This window comes from Cetorhinus maximus, chromosome 11 (assembly GCF_964194155.1).
Source record: "Cetorhinus maximus chromosome 11, sCetMax3.hap1.1, whole genome shotgun sequence".
NCBI lineage: Eukaryota > Metazoa > Chordata > Chondrichthyes > Lamniformes > Cetorhinidae > Cetorhinus > Cetorhinus maximus.
Genome location: NC_135889.1, coordinates 25155840 through 25171708, shown reverse-complemented (window position 1 = coordinate 25171708; position 15869 = coordinate 25155840). Strand labels below are relative to the sequence as shown.

At 45.4% G+C, this 15869-nt stretch overlaps 1 protein-coding gene across 2 annotated transcripts in view; it reads right to left on the bottom strand.

The window, feature by feature from the left end:
* Window positions 1–1182: 1182 nt before the first annotated feature.
* The window catches only part of LOC144686454 (NAD(P)(+)--arginine ADP-ribosyltransferase 1-like), a 47102-nt gene continuing 32415 nt past the window's right edge, over window positions 1183–15869 (bottom strand). For both annotated transcript variants that reach the window (XM_078551688.1, XM_078551687.1), the window contains exon 2: window positions 1183–2286. In XM_078551688.1, coding sequence (XP_078407814.1) covers window positions 1358–2215 — 858 coding nt within the window. In that variant the 5' untranslated portion in view covers window positions 2216–2286 and the 3' untranslated portion in view covers window positions 1183–1357. The remainder of the gene's footprint in view (window positions 2287–15869) is intronic.

The window sequence follows — 15869 nt, the reverse complement described above, 5'->3', positions numbered from 1 at the left end:
CAGTTCACCTTGAACACCACTCACCTGAAAAGATCCTCCTCCCACTTTGAGGATTCACACATACAGAACAACTGTGTGTGAAGAAGAGCCTTGAGAAAATGGTGCACACTCCAGAACCTTCTACCCTCCCCCTGTCACTCATCAACTTGCCCCCCCATCACCCTTGACCCACCTAATATAACCATTCCTCTCCCTCATGTTATCCTTTAACCTCTCCCCATTTAGCCTTGAACCTGTAACCATCACCCTCCACATGCCTTCTCTCTGTTACCGTCCCCATGCACACCCTGACCCAGACCCCTCATGTTATCCGAGCCACCTGTTTTGTCCTTTTCCATGACCGCCCCATGAAACCATTAACTATCCAACCGTGCCACCCCATCGCATCCCACTACCCCCTCTCAATGTGACTGTTCCATCTGTTGCCCAGTACCATCAGTTCAACACCCCCAGGACTCCACCATTGACAGCACCAACCCCACCCTTTAGGACTATCTGTCTTCCAATAACCCTGCCCAGAAACCCTCCCCACAACACCCACCAATTCACAGGACTTGCACACCCATCATGCAAGGCCCTTCCCTCTCTCCCGCATCCCTGCACCCTTGTCTTCCCTCCCTGGCTCCAACCCTGCTCCGGACACCCTCCCCCACTCCCTCGCTTGGCCTGCCTCCCTGCCCCATGCCCCTTAAACTGCCGTCATCCTATCATCACATTGTTGAAGAACACACCCCGATGAGGAAACAACAGCAGCTATTCACACCAACTCTGGCAAGTTGACTGCCTCACCTGCTGCATGCCACTTATATGCAGTCATAAATCTGGAGGCATGGATTGCATACTCGCCAATAACTTAATTGGGAATGGAACTTAAATCTGGTGAGTTGATCTTTGAATGAACATGCAAATGCGCTTCCCAATGCTTGCCTTCCAACTTCCTTGAACTTAATTGCAAAAGTTCATCCCAGTGGCAAGAAGCTGATTTTTGGCCTCCCACTCAATCAAATTCCCCAGCCTGCCTTACATCCCATTCCCAGGAACAACACAAGATTCCACCCTATTTCCACCCAGTTTGTGTTGTCTATGGTCTTTTTAGCCTTTGTGTGTCAGCCCACTTAATAATTATTGACTTATTCAATATATTTTTACTTCAAGCCACAAATAAATTGATTGCATCCTATGTTAATTTTTAATGATATTTATCAGGACGTTTTGCAATGAAAGGAGTTAAAATTGGAAAATCAGTCAATGGATGCTGAATTTGCTTTGCTTAAGTGGAACCAGGTGGCATCATCATGCTGTGTGAGTGCATCATCTCTCTTCGTTGAGATATTATAGCTTCTGATCAACCAGCAATTTAGATGTATTTCTGTTTCTTCAAAAAGAAGACACAAGAAGCGAACAGCAGGATCAGCAAAATTGCTAAAATGGAGAACCACCATGGAGATACTGGTTCTAGCATCCTCACCACACGAAGATGTCCAGGGCCATCTGACTGTAGCTTTACCTCAGTTTGTTTTTGACCAGTTGAAGAAAGGACAATATTTACACCTCGTAACCCTAAATCATCTTCCCAATTGACTACTTTGGTAACGTTAAACACCTCATGAGGTGGAATGAGCACTTCCTCTTCCCTACGAAAAAAGGAGAAGTTTTGGATGGCAACACCATGGGAGGTAGTGATGTTAAACAGTGTGTTACTGGTTGTATCGTCATCTGTAAATGTCGAGACTGACTCCATAATATTCAGAGATGTTGAAGCAAACTGTCCAAAACGGATCTTTGCTCCTTTGCTGACCACAACCTTTCTATCCATTGCTCTGTAGACCTCAGTTCCTGGATCAGGACCCCAAGAACTGTTCTGTAATACACTCAGAGCTACTGACAGAAGATAGTGCAGACTTTTGTAGTGGAAACATTTTGAATATACTTCATCATTTGTACCATAGTTTCTAATAGCTTTATTGAAATATCTGTATAGGGGTGGGCGGTCTAAGGTGTAGCACAGAATTGCGATAACATGCTCTTCCAGAAGACCATCTGGTACCTTGAGCTCCATTTTTCTTTGCTGCCATTCATAATAGGCTCGGAGCCAAGCCTCATTATAGTAAGTTGCGTTATTCTTGCGCTCCACCTTAGCGTAGTCTATTGCTATCTTGTCTGATTCCGGGCTATGAGAGAAATAGTAATCAGCTGAGCTTACTGCCATATCCATTTCGATGTTATCGTCTTTTTCTGAAACTTGGCACAGGTGATGCTGTGGACTCTGGAAAAAAGCATTTGCCCCTTGAAAAAAAATAAAGCAGCAATTTGAGAGTAAGATACAAATTGATCGCATCACACTAAGACTGATTCCGACGCAAAAGGCCTGGCCTCTTTGATCTTATCCCCTATATTATATCCTCAACATTACTCTTCCTCTATTACAGCAGCCAGCTGCTTCTGCAGTAAATCCAATGTCCTGGCTTCCACCATTCACCCTGGCAGCCTTTATGGAGCTGTTGATTTTCTTGTGTATAAAGAAGTAAATCTGTTCTAGGCTTGTCCTTCACATCTCTGAACCCATGTTCTCCTGTCCTGCTGCCCTCATTTACAGACAAAACAATTTCAGAACAATATAGGAACATAGGAGCAGGAGTAGGCCATTCGGCCCTTCGAGCCTGCTCCGCCATTCATTACGATCATGGCTAATCATCCAACTCAATAGCCTGCTCCTGCTTTCTCCCCATACCCTTTGATCCCTTTCTCCCCAAGAGCTATATCTAACTCCTTCCTGAAAAAATACAATGTTTTGGTCTCAACTACTTTCTGTGGTAATGAATTCCACAGGCTCACCACACTCTGGGTGAAGAAATTTCTCCTCATCTCAGTCCTAAATGGTCTACCCCATATTCTCAGACTGTGATCCCTGGTTCTGGACTCCCCCATCATCGGGAACATCCTTCCTGCATCTACCCTGTCTAGTCCTGTTAGCATTTTAGAGGTTTCTATGAGATCCCCCCTCATTCTTCTGAACTCCAGCAAATATAATCCTAATCGATTCAATCTCTCCTCATATGTCAGTTCCGCCATCCCAGGAATCAGTCTGGTAAACCTTTGCTGCACTCCCTCTATAGCAAGAACATCCTTCCTCAGATAAGGAGACCAAAACTGCACACAATATTCCAGGTGTGGTCTCACCAAGGCCCTGTACAATTACAGCAAGACATCTCTGTTCCTGTACTCAAATCCTCTGGCTATGAAGGCCAACGTACCATTTGCCTTCTTTACCGCCTGCTGCACCTGCATGCTTACCTTCAGCGATTGGTACACAAGGACACCCAGGTCTCATTGCACATTCCCCTCTCTCAATTTATAGCCATTCAGTTAATAATCTGCCTTCCTGTTTTTGCTGCCAAAATGGATAACCTCACATTTATCCACATTATACTGTATCTGCCATGCATTTGCCCACTCACTCAGCTTGTCCAAATCACACTGAAGCATCTCTGCATCCTCCTCACAGCTCACCCTCCCACCCAGCTTTGTGTCATCTGCAAATTTGGAGATATTACATTTAATTCCCTCATCTAAATCATTAATATGAATAACTGAGGTCCCAGCACCGATTCCTGTGGTACCCCACTGCCTGCCATTTGGAAAAAGACTCGTTTATTCCTACTCTTTGTTTCCTGTCTGCCAACCAGTTTTCTATCCATCTCAATACACTACCCCCAATCCCATGCGCTTTAATTTTACATGCCAATCTCTTGTGTGGGACTTTGTCGAAAGCCTTCTGAAAGTCCAAATAAACCACATCCACTGGCTCCCCCTCATCAACTCTACTAGTTACATCCTCGAAAAATTCCAGTAGATTTGTCAGGCACAATTTCCCTTTCATAAATCCATGCTGACTCTGTCCGATTCTGCCACTGTTTTCCACGTGCTCAGCTATTAAATCTTTTATAATGGACTCTAGACTTTTCCCCACTACCAATGTCAGGCTGACTGGTCTATAATTCCCTGTTTTCTCTCTGCCTCCCTTTTTAAATAGTTGGGTTACATTAGCTGCCCTCCAATCTGTAAGGATTGTTGCAGAGTCTATAGAATCTCGGAAGATGACCACTAATGCATCCACTATTTCTAGGGCCACTTCCTTAAGTACTCTGGGATGTAGATTATCAGGCCCCGGGGATTTATTGGCCTTCAATCCCATCAATTTCCCCAACACCATTTCCCTACTAATACTGATTTCTTTCAGTTCCTCCCTCTCACTAAACCCTGTGTTCCCTAACATTTCTGGTATGTTATTAATGTCCTTCTTTGTGAAGACAGAACCATGTATTTAGTTGGTCAGCCATTTCTTTGTTCCCCATTATGAATTCCCCTGTTTCTGACTGTAAGGGACCTACATTTGTCTTCACCAATCTTTTTCTCTTCACATACCTATAGAAACTTTTACAGTCAGTTTTTATGTTCCCTGCAAGCTTACTCTCGTACTCTCTTTTCCCCTTCTTAATCAATCCCTTGGTCCTCCTTTGCTGAATTCTAAACTGCTCCCAATCCTCAGGTCTGTTGTTTTTTCTGGCCAATTTGTATGCCTCTTCCTTGCATCCAATACTATCTCTAATTTCCCTTGTAAGCCATGGTTTGGCCACCTTTCCTTTTGCGCCAGACAGGAATAAACAATTGTTGCAGTTCACCCATGCGCTCCTTGAATGTTTACCATTGCCTATCCACCGTCATCCCTTTAAGGAACGTTTCCCAATCCATCATAGCCAACTCGCACCTCATACCATCGTAGTTTCCTTTTTAAGATTCAGGACCCTAGTCTCAGAATCAACTACGTCACTCTCCATCTTGATGAAGGATTCTATCATGTTATGGTCGCTTATCCCCAAGGGGCCTCGCACAACTAGATTGCCAATTATTCCTTTCTCATTACACAATACCCAGTCAAGGATGGCCTGCTCTCTAATTGGTTCCTCAATGTGTTGATCCAGAAAAAAATCCCGTATACACTCCAGGAATTCCTCCTCTACAGTATTGTTACTTGATTTGCCCAATCTATATGCATATTAAAGTCACCCATAATTACATATGTTCCTTTATTACATGTGTCTCTACTTTCCTGTTTAATGCCATTCCCAACATCACCACTACAGTTTTGGGGTCTATATACAACCCCCACTAACATTTTTTGCCCCTTAGTGTTTCTCAGCTCTACCCATACAGGGTCCACATCGTCGGAGCTAATATCTTTCCTCACTATTGCATTAATTTCCTCTTTAACCAGCAATGCAATTGCACTGCCTTTTCCTTTTTGTCTGTCCTTCCTAAATACTGAATACCCCTGGATGTTCAGTTCCCATCCCTGGTCACCCTGCAACCATGTCTCCTTAATCCCGACTATATCATACCTTTTTACATCTATTAGTCTCCAGAGATCTATAGATTTCTGCCTTGAACATGCTCAATGATTGAGCTTCCACAGCCCTCTGGGAATTCCAAAAATTCCAAAGATTCACCATCCTCTTAGTGAAGAAATTCCTCTCATCGCAGTCTTAAATGGCCTGCCCCTTATCCTGAAATTCTGTCCCCTTGTTTGACTCAGCAGCCACGCTGTTGGGTATACAGTGATGTATACATATCGCAATGTTCTTTTACATGTTTCTATTTTAGACTGAAGAGCCTAGAGTGGCTTTTATTCTTTGTCCCCAACAAACCTTTTAGCGTTGCCCCAGCCTATGTTAGTGCACTTCACACTCCGTGCTAAAATTCACTTGCCCACATTGTAGATTTATAGGATGATACAACAGAGATTTACATGTTAAAAAATGTTTTTATTTAACACCAGTACGTGTTTAACAAAAATATCATAATTTGATTGGAAGTAATGAAATAATGAAAAGAACAACTTTTTTTCTTCTTCCTACATACCTTCAATTAACCTCTCTGGCATCTTTCTCTTTCTATCTGACAATTTTCTTCCATTTTCATGAGCTTGACGCTGCTCTGTCACCATCTCTGACTGTGTCAACCCTGAGCTTTGACTTTGACTACCACCCTCCACTTAATGGTTGGGACTCCTTTTACTCGACTGGTGGATTCTGTGATACCAGCAAACTTTCAGTTGTTTTGGGACTTGCACTTTTTTTTCCTGAGTTCAGTTTGGACTGTAAGAGGAATTTGGACTATAGGAGGGTTATCCAGATTTTTCCAGATTTCCATTTCAAGAAAATGATCTATATGACACTGATTGAATCTCCCTCCAACCTTGACTAGATATGTGAATGTACCTAGCCTCTTACAGCAACCGCTAACTTCTCCTTTTCACCTTGGTGGTTTATCACCATGACCAGCATGGAACTCACTAAGTTTCATGCCTGATGTATCATGACTCATCTTCACTTTGGCCGGGATTTTCCACCCTCATTTGCAATGGGCGTCATGGTGGGTGGGTACAGAAAATATTGCGAGAGCGCCAAAAATCAGTTTGACATCATTGTGAAGCCAGTTTGCAATCGTCCGCTCCACCCGTCAATGATGGGCTGTGTTTCCCGCCACGGCAGTCAGGACCATCATTCTAATTTACTTGCATCTCATTATAAGCCCTGCTTGCTGGAATCACCCCCCCCCGCCCCACCCTCCCCCCACCAGCGACACTGGATCATGCAGGCATGTATGGCGTGAAATTAAAATGGCGTGTTTCACTGCAGGATACAAGCGATATGCACCTGGTGACCTGCACTTTGCTCGTCGCTTCAAGGCCTGTTTGCCTACCTTGCATCATGCAGTGCTTGCAGGAATCAGCACCAGGTTTCGCAGGCAGCACCACATTGCTTTCAGGGGGGTGTCAGAGGCTAGTCTCTACCTACCAGACAAGCAGTAAGGCTTTAAATGGCTGCAATGTTAGGACTGCACTGGGGAAGGGGGAGAAACTGGCATGAGAAGGTGATGGCATAGTGGTATTGTTACTGGACTAAAAATCCAGAGATTCAGGGTAATGCTGTGGGGACCCTGGTTCAAATCCTGCCATGGCAGATGGTGGAATTTGAATTCAATTAAAAAATCTGGAAATAAAAGTCGAGTATGAAATGATTGTTGTAAAAACCCATCTGGTTCACTAATGTGCCCTTTTAGGGAAGGAAATCTGCCGTCCTTACCTGGCCTGGACTCCAGACCCACAGCAATGTGGTTGACTTTTAACTGCCCTCTGAACAAGGGCAATTAGGGATGGGTAATAAATGCTGGCCTAGCCAGTTATGCCCACATCCCATGAATAAAAAAAAGGGGCTTCAGGGCTGGGCCTGTAGGGGAAGGGGGGAAAATGGTCTCAGGCAGGAGAAGGGGCTGCAGGGCAGGGCCTGTACTGGAAGGTTGCACTCAGCCAGAAGACTTGGGGGAGGGTGTGGATGTGGGGGGAAAGTTGAACAGTGTAGTGGCCTCAGGATGAGGTTGGATGAGGTCCATGTAGTCCATTGGAACATCCACTTCAAAATGTTCGGGGGTTAACAAACGTACATGCACCAGAAACACGTTGGGATCAAGGAATTCAGGGTGGACGGGGAGGTCTGTGACACTCCTCCTGGCACGATGGCTGCATTTGTGAACATTATATACATGTTGTGAACACCCGTGCCACCATTGTGCTCCTATTATTTTCTTGATTCCCTAATCCTACTGCTACATTTGGAGTATGGGAGGGGTTTCCATACTCACACAGGGAAGATCCAAGCTGGTCTGGCAGTGAGAATTCTACACCACCACCTTCCAACCTACAGCGATGTGCAGTGCAAAATTAAAATGAGGTGAAGCTCTGCTGGTGAGGGCTCTGCAGGTAGATTGGAGGGCAGCTACATGCATTTGTGGGGGGTGGGGGGCGCGTGTGCGGCTGATTACATTGGCACACAACTGAACTGTGCCTCTCTAGATGAGGAGAGAGGCACAGCTGAGACATGTTAGGAACCTTTCAATGACAGTGCGGGGAATCAGGCATGTGAAGCATCATTTGACCATTCATGCGAGACTAATCCCGCAAAGTGGCACTAATCAATCTCCTTGTTTTAACCCTTTGCTGCAGCTTGGAAATTCCCCAGAGTAATAACAAACTCCAGAGCAATTGGGCTAATGGACAAGCTCCAGAAGCCTGTTAGAAAGTTGGTGCTGGATGGTTCACTGAAGAGAAGCCTCAGGCCCCCCTCAAATGATCTCATTTCCTGAATGAACATTTACCCTCATGTTTATTCCCAAGAATGTAGTATTAGTGTGCAAGAAGATGAATGAGGCTCCCAGCACCTGAGCTGAAAGCGGTACATCCAAGCGCCTGGCCAAGGCAGTGTCATAGCATCCAGCTATGAGGGAGGGGGGGCTTGATACACACGCCACACTGGCCATCATTTCAGGGGTGAGTAGTCGCGACACAGGAACAAAGACCTTGAACCCACAGTCAACTTCATTGACAGAAAAAGAATCCATGGAGACTAATGCTGACATCCTCTCTTTCTCATTGATACTGCAGAGAGGAGACCCTCAGGAAGATGGAGCCTGGAGGTGGCAAGGTGCTCCCACTTATTGGTGAGCTTAGCAGATGTACACTCGGAAAGTTGAAAACATGGTTAACTGACAGCAGCACACACGAGCTCAGAGTATGAGCTCATAGCATGAAAATGCTGCCAGGAGACAGAGAGCACATGGAGTTGCATGATATATGACCCTTCTCCATGCATTAACACATCTATCCTTGTACACTACGCCTTCACCTTTCAAGAATGCAGGCAAGATCGGAGAACACCTCTGCCTCAATCTTACATAGCCAAGAATAAACATGACATGACCCTGCAGAGCTTTGGATCAAGGTTCGTTCCACAAGCAAACTTAACATTAAAGTCGAGCATCATTGATGTAAAGAATTATGTGCAAAAGGGGCATACACTGTGGTGATATGGGAGCACATTACTTTGATGAGAGGCCCATGATAGTGACATCTGCGACAAGTGGCGGGGGAAGGACCACGATGTGTCACCTGAGTGCAACACAACTCATCATAAAAAGGAGACACACAAGATGAGGAATGGGTGTGATTCTATTTACATTTGTGAACATTATATACATGTTGTGAACACCCATGCCACCGTTGTGATCCTATTATTTTCTTGATTCCCTAATCCTACTGCTATGTTTGGGTGCATCCCCAACATCCTCAGCAGAGGTGGAGGCAGTCTGCTGACTGCTACATCCTGTTGCCTGTGATAACTTCAGCAAGCATCCTCTGGAGGGCCAAGACCTGGAGGCCCCTGGCCTGTTTTGTGTCTCCTGCTCTAGAGCACCCTCCTTGGCCTGTGGAGCTGGAGGTGATAGAGGCACAGGAAGAGGGGATTGGGATCAGCCGGACAATCCCAAGTCACCTAGGTGGATTGCCCCAGGGTGTCCAGCTGCTGGTCCTCCGAATGACTGCCCGAGGGCCCCTGACTGACTCCTTGAGGGGAAGGGGCAGCTGGAGTGAGATCAAGGTGCCCCACACCCCTCCCGCATTGATGCTGATGGATGCCTACACCAATGAAATGCAGCTCCAGCAGCAGTACAGGACCGATGTCCTGGACCAAGGTCCCCATAGCAGCTGCCAGTGTTGATCTCGGTGCATTGGCATGATGGCATGATCACCTCAGACTGAAGGCGGATGGGCATCTGAGGAATGCAGCTGACATCCCTTCCTGACATTCCCGTGCTTGTCTTTGCAGCTCCAGCAACTGAGTCCAGAGGCTCATCATCTGACTTAGACTCAGCTGAATCATAGCCTCCAGCAGTCCTCCAAGTTCCGGTGACCTCGAATGTCCCTGCCTCCACCTGCTGTGGACCAGATTCTGTGCTGTGCTCATCAGATTGTAGAAAGAGTGAAGAGGTTGAGTGTATTTAAGACCGAGAAAGATAGGTTCTTGATTGGTAAGGGGATCAAAGGTTATGGGGAGAAGGCGGGAGAATGGGGTTGAGAAACTTATCAGCCATGATTGAATGGCGGAGCAGACTCGATGGGCCGAATGGCCTAATTTCTGCTCCTATGTCTTGCAACAAGAATTTAGAGAGCTAGGTAGCAGATTGAAAAGCAGGACCTCAAAGGTTGTAATCTCTGGATTACTCCCGGTGCCACATGCTAGTGAGTTTGGGAATAGGCAGATATAGCAGATGAAAGCTTAGCTGAAGAGTTGGTGCAGGAGGGAGGGCTTTAGATTCTTGGATCACTAGGTCCATTTCTGGGGAAGGTGGAATCTGTACAAGTCTGACAGGTTACACCTGAATCAGAACGGGACCAATATCCTTTTGAGGGGGTTTGCTAGTGCTGTTGGTGGGGGTTTAAACTAATTTGGCAGGGTGGGGATACGGAGTGGAGGTATAGTAGGAGGTGAAGTATAGACAAGTTCAGAAGAAAAACCAAGTCAGTCTGGAAGGCAGAGGATATGTAGTCAAATTAAGACACAAGGGAGCATGGCAAGGCTGGATGGCATTTATTTTAATGCAAGGAGTCTTGGGGGTAAGGCAGATGAGTTGAGGGCGTTGATTAACACATGGGGATATGATATCATTGCTATCACGGAGACATGGTTGAGGAAGGGGCAGGACTGACAGCTCAATATTCTGAACCTTCAGGTGAAATGGGGGAGTGGTGGTGTAAAAGAGGAGGTGGGGTCGCAATATTGATCAAGGAGTCAATTACTGCAATAAGGGGGGACGGTATAAGACCATAAGACATAGGAGCAGAAATTAGGCCATTTGGCCCATCGAGTCTGCTCCGCCATTCAATAATGGCTGTTAAGTTGCTCAACCCCATTCTCCCGCCTTCTCTCCGTAACCTTTGATCCCCTTACCTATCTATCTCGGTCTTAAATACACTCAATGACCTGGCCTCCACAGCCTCCTGTGGCAATGAATTCCATAGATTCACCACTCTCTGGCTAAAGAAGTTTCTCCTCATCTCTGTTCTAAAAGGTCTTCCCTTTACTCTGAGGCTGTGCCCTTGGGTCCTAGTCTCTCCTACTAATGGAATCATCTTCCCTACGTCCACTCTATCCAGGCCTTTCAGTATTGTGTAAGTTTCAATCAGATCCCCCCTCATCCTTCTAAACTCCTTCGAGTATAGACCCAGAGTCCTCAAACGTTCCTCATATGTTAAGCCTTTCATTCCTGGGATCATCTCGTGAACCTCCTCAGGACCATCTCCAGGGCCAGAACATCCTTCCTGAGATACGGGGCCCAAAACTGCTCACAATATTCTAACTGTGGTCTGACCAGAGCCTTATAAAGCCTCAGCAGCACATCCTTGCTTTTATATTCAAGTCCTCTCGAAATAAATGCCAACATTGCATTTGCCTTCCTAACTACCGACTCAACCTGCAAGTTAACCTTAACAGAATCCTGGACTAGGACTCCCAAGTCCCTTTGTACTCCAGATTTCTGGGTTCTCTCCCCATTTAGAAAATAGTCTATGCCTCTATTCTTCCTACCAAAGTGCATGACCTCACACTTCCCCACGTTGTATTCCATCTGCCACTTCTTTGCCCATTCTCCTAACCTGTCCAAATCCTTCTGCAGCCTCCCCGCCTCCTCAATACTACCTGTCCCTCCACCTATCTTTGTATCACCTGCAAACTTAGCCAGGATGCCCTCAGTTCCTTCATCTAGATCATTAATGTATAAAGTGAAAAGTTGTGGCCCCAACACTGACCCCTGCGGAACTCCACTAGTCACCGGCCGCCATCCTGAGAAGGACCCCCTTATCCCCACTCTCTGCCTCCTGCCAGACAGCCAATCTTCTATCCATGCTAGTACCTTGCCTCTAAAACCATGGGCTCTTATCTTACTGAGCAGCCTTCTGTGCGGCACCTTGTCAAAGGCCTTCTGGAAGTCCAAGTATATAACATCCATTGGTTCTCTTTGTCTAACCTGCTCATTACCTCCTCAAAGAATTCTAACAGATTTGTCAGGCATGACCTCCCCTTCATGAAACCATGCTGACTTTGCCCTATTTTACCATGCACTTCCAAGTATTCTGAAATCTCATTCTTAATAATGGACTCTAAAATCTTACCAACGACCGAGGTCAGGCTAATCGGCCTGTAATTTCCAGTCTTTTGCCTCACTCCCTTCTTAAACAGGGGGGTTACATTAGCAATTTTCCAGTCCTCTGGGACCCTCCCTGACTCCAGTGATTCCTGAAAGTTCACCACTAACGCCTCCACTATCTCTTTAGCTAACTTCTTCAGAACTCTGGGATATAATCCATCTGGTCCAGGTGATTTATCCACCTTCAGACCTTTCAGTTTTCCTAGCACCTTCTCCTTGGTAATGGCCACCATACTCACCTCTGCCCCCTGACTCTCTTGAACTTTGGGGATGTTACTCGTGTCTTCCACCGTGAAGACTGACGCAAAGTACCTACTCAGTTCCTCCGCCATTTCTTTGTTCCCCTCTACTACTTCTCCAGCGTCATTTTCCAGCAGCCCAATGTCCACTTTTGCCCCTCTCTTACCCTTTATATATCTAAAAATCTCCTGCAATCTTCTTTTATATTACTGGCTAGTTTACCCTCATATTTAACCTTCTCCCTCCTTATTTCTTTTTTAGTTGTCCTCTGTTGGTCTTTGTAGGCTTCCCAATCCCCTGGTTTCCCACTGCTCTTCGCCGCATTGTATGCTTTCTCTTTAGCTTTTATGCTGTCCCTGACTTCCCTTGTCAGCCATGATTGCCTCATCCTCCCTTTAGTATGCTTCTTCTTCCTAGGGATGAATTTTTGCTGTGTCTCCCAGAAACTCCTGCCATTGCTGTTCCACTGTCTTTCCTGCTAGGCTCATCTCCCAGTCAATTCTGGCCAGCTCCTCCCTCATGCCTCTGTAGTTGCCTTTATTCAACTGTAATACCGTTACATCTGATTCCAGCTTTTTCCTCTCAAATTGCAGGGTAAATTCTATCATATTACGGTCACTTCCTCCTAAGGGTTCCTTCACCTTAAGCTCCCTTATCAAATCTGCCTCATTACACATCACTAAATCTAGAATTGCCTGTTCCCTAGTGGGCTCCACCACAAGCTGCTCCAAAAAGCCATTTCGTAGACATTCCACAAACTCCTTTTCTTGGGATCCACTACCAACCTGATTTTCCCAGTCTACCTGCATATTGAAATCCCCCATGATCACTGTAACCTTGCCTTTCTTACACGCCTTTTCTATCTCCTGGTGTATCTTGTGCCCCACAACCTGACTACTGTTCGGAGGCCTGTACATAACTCCCATTATGGTTTTTTTAACTTGGGGTTCCTCAACTCTACCCACACAGATTCTACATCATCTGACCCTACTTCATTTCTTGCTATCGATTTAATTTCACTTCTTACTAACAAAACAACACCACCCCCTCTTGCCAACCTGCCTATCTGTTCAATAGGATGTATATCCTTGGATATTTAACTCCCAGTCCTGATCCCCTTGCAGCCATGTCTCCGTGATGCCCACCACATCATACCTGCCAATTTCAATCTGCGCCACAAGCTCATTTACCTTATTTCGTATACTGCGTGCATTCAGATACAACGCCTTCAGTCCTGTATTTCCTGTCCCCTTTCTCATTGTCATCCCTTTATCTGATGTGTTTGAAGTTAGATTCCTAGCCCTTTCCAAACACTTTGTCCTATTTTGTGTTCTGGAGACTTTAATAGCCTCTACTGGGCTCTCCTTTCTTTTCAGTTTTTTCATAATTTTCCATGAAGTTGAATCCACCCTCCCACACGGTAACCTGCTGCTTTGTTTCCCATTAGTCATACTTCTTGGAGTTTTACCGTTCCCATCTCCCCAATTTCTAGTTTAATGTCCTGTTGAACACGCTATTTACCCTTTTCACTAGAACATTGGTCCCAGATCGGTTCAGGTGGAGACCATCCCAACGGTACAGATCCCTCCTGTTCCAATACTGATGCCAGTGCCCCATAAAATGGAACCCCTCTTTCCCGCACCACTCCTTTAGCCACGTGTTTACTTCCCTTATTCTCACGTCCCTATGCCAATTTGCACGTGGCTCGGGTAGTAATCCAGAGATTATAACCCTTGAGGACCTGTTCTTAAATCTTAGAAGACTCCTCAAATGAGGCCATATGGGTAGAACTTAAAAACAAAAAGGGGGCAATCACATTGTTGGGCGTGTACTACAGGCCCCCAAACAGTCAGGGAGAGATAAAAGGACAGATATATAGGCAAATCTCAGAGAAGTGTAAAATTAATAGGGTAATAATAGTGATAGACAAAGTGTAAAAGGCTCAGAGAGGCAGAATTCTTCAAATGTATCCAGGAGAGCTTTTTAAACCATCACGTAGAAAGTCCTACAAGATAGGGTGCTGAGCCTAATTTTAGGGAACAAAGCAGTGCAAGTGGTAGAAGTGTCAGTGGGGGAGCATTTTGGTGACAATGACCATGGCACAGTAAGATTTAAGGTAGTTATGGAAAAGGACAAAGATAAACATGAAATAAAGGTTCTGAACTGGGGAAAAGCCAATTTTAATGTGATAAGACAGGACCTGACCAAAGTGGACTGGGAGCAACCACTTGTAGGAAAATCTACATCAGAGCAGTGGGAGTCATTGAAAAAGGAAATGGTGAGAGTTCAGGGCCAACTTGTTCCCATAAAAGTGAAGGTTGGGACCAACAAACCAACAAGTCCAGAGAACTTTGGATGTCGAGGAATGTACAGGATTGGATAAGGGTAAAAAGGGAAGCTTAAGGTAGCTAACGAGGGCTCAAAACAGTGAAATCCCTAGAGTACAGAAAGTGCAGGAGGTTACTTAAAAAAATAAATTAGGAAAGCGAAGAGGGGGTCTGAGAAAGTACTGGCGGGTAAAATAAAGGAAAACCCAGAAGCATTATATAAGCATATTAGGGGCAAGAGGATAACCAGGGAAAGAGTAGAACCCATTAGGGACCAAAGTGACAATCTGTGTGAGGAGCCAGAAGATGTCGGTGAGGTAAATGAGTACTTTGCATCTGTATTCACTATAGAGAAGGATGATGTAGGTATAGAAATCAGGGAGGGGGACTGTGATATACTTGAACAAATTAGCATTGAGGGGGAGGAGGTATTAGTGGTTACAAGAGCACATCAGAGGCTAGGAATTCTGCGGTGAGTAATTCACCTCGTGACTCCTCAAATCCTGTCCACCATCTACAAGACACAAGTCAGGAGTGTGATGGAATACTCTCCACTTGCTTGGATGAGTGCAGCTCCAGCAACAGTCAAGAAGCTTGACACCATCCAGGACAAAGCAGCCCTCTTGCTTGGTACCCCTTCCACAAACATTCACTCCCTCCACCACCAATGAACAATGACAGCATGTATAACACCTACAAGATGCACTGCAGAAACTCACCAAGGCTCCTTTGGCAGAACCTTCCAAACCCACGACTGCTACCACCTAAAAGAACAAGGGCAGCAGACAAATGGGAACACCACCACCTGCAAGTTTCCCTCCAAGCCACTCACCATCCTGACTTGGAAATATATTGTCATTCCTTCACTGTCGCTGGGTAAAAATCCTGGGACTCCCTCCCTAACAGCAATGTAGTGGACCGACACCACATGGACTGCAGACATTCAAGAAGGCAGCTCACCACCACCTTCTCAAGGGCAACTTGGGATTGTCCATAAATGCTGGCCTAGCCAGCAACGCCCACATCCCGTGAAATGAATTTTAAAAAATCAACAAGCAATAATGGTATCATCTTTAAGAGGTTCCTCAATATCTACATCTTCAACCAAAATTTTAGTCAAATGTCCAAATATCTCCTTATTTAGCTTGGTGTCATATTTTGTTTGACAATTGCTTCTGTGAACTACATTGAGCCATTTTACTATAT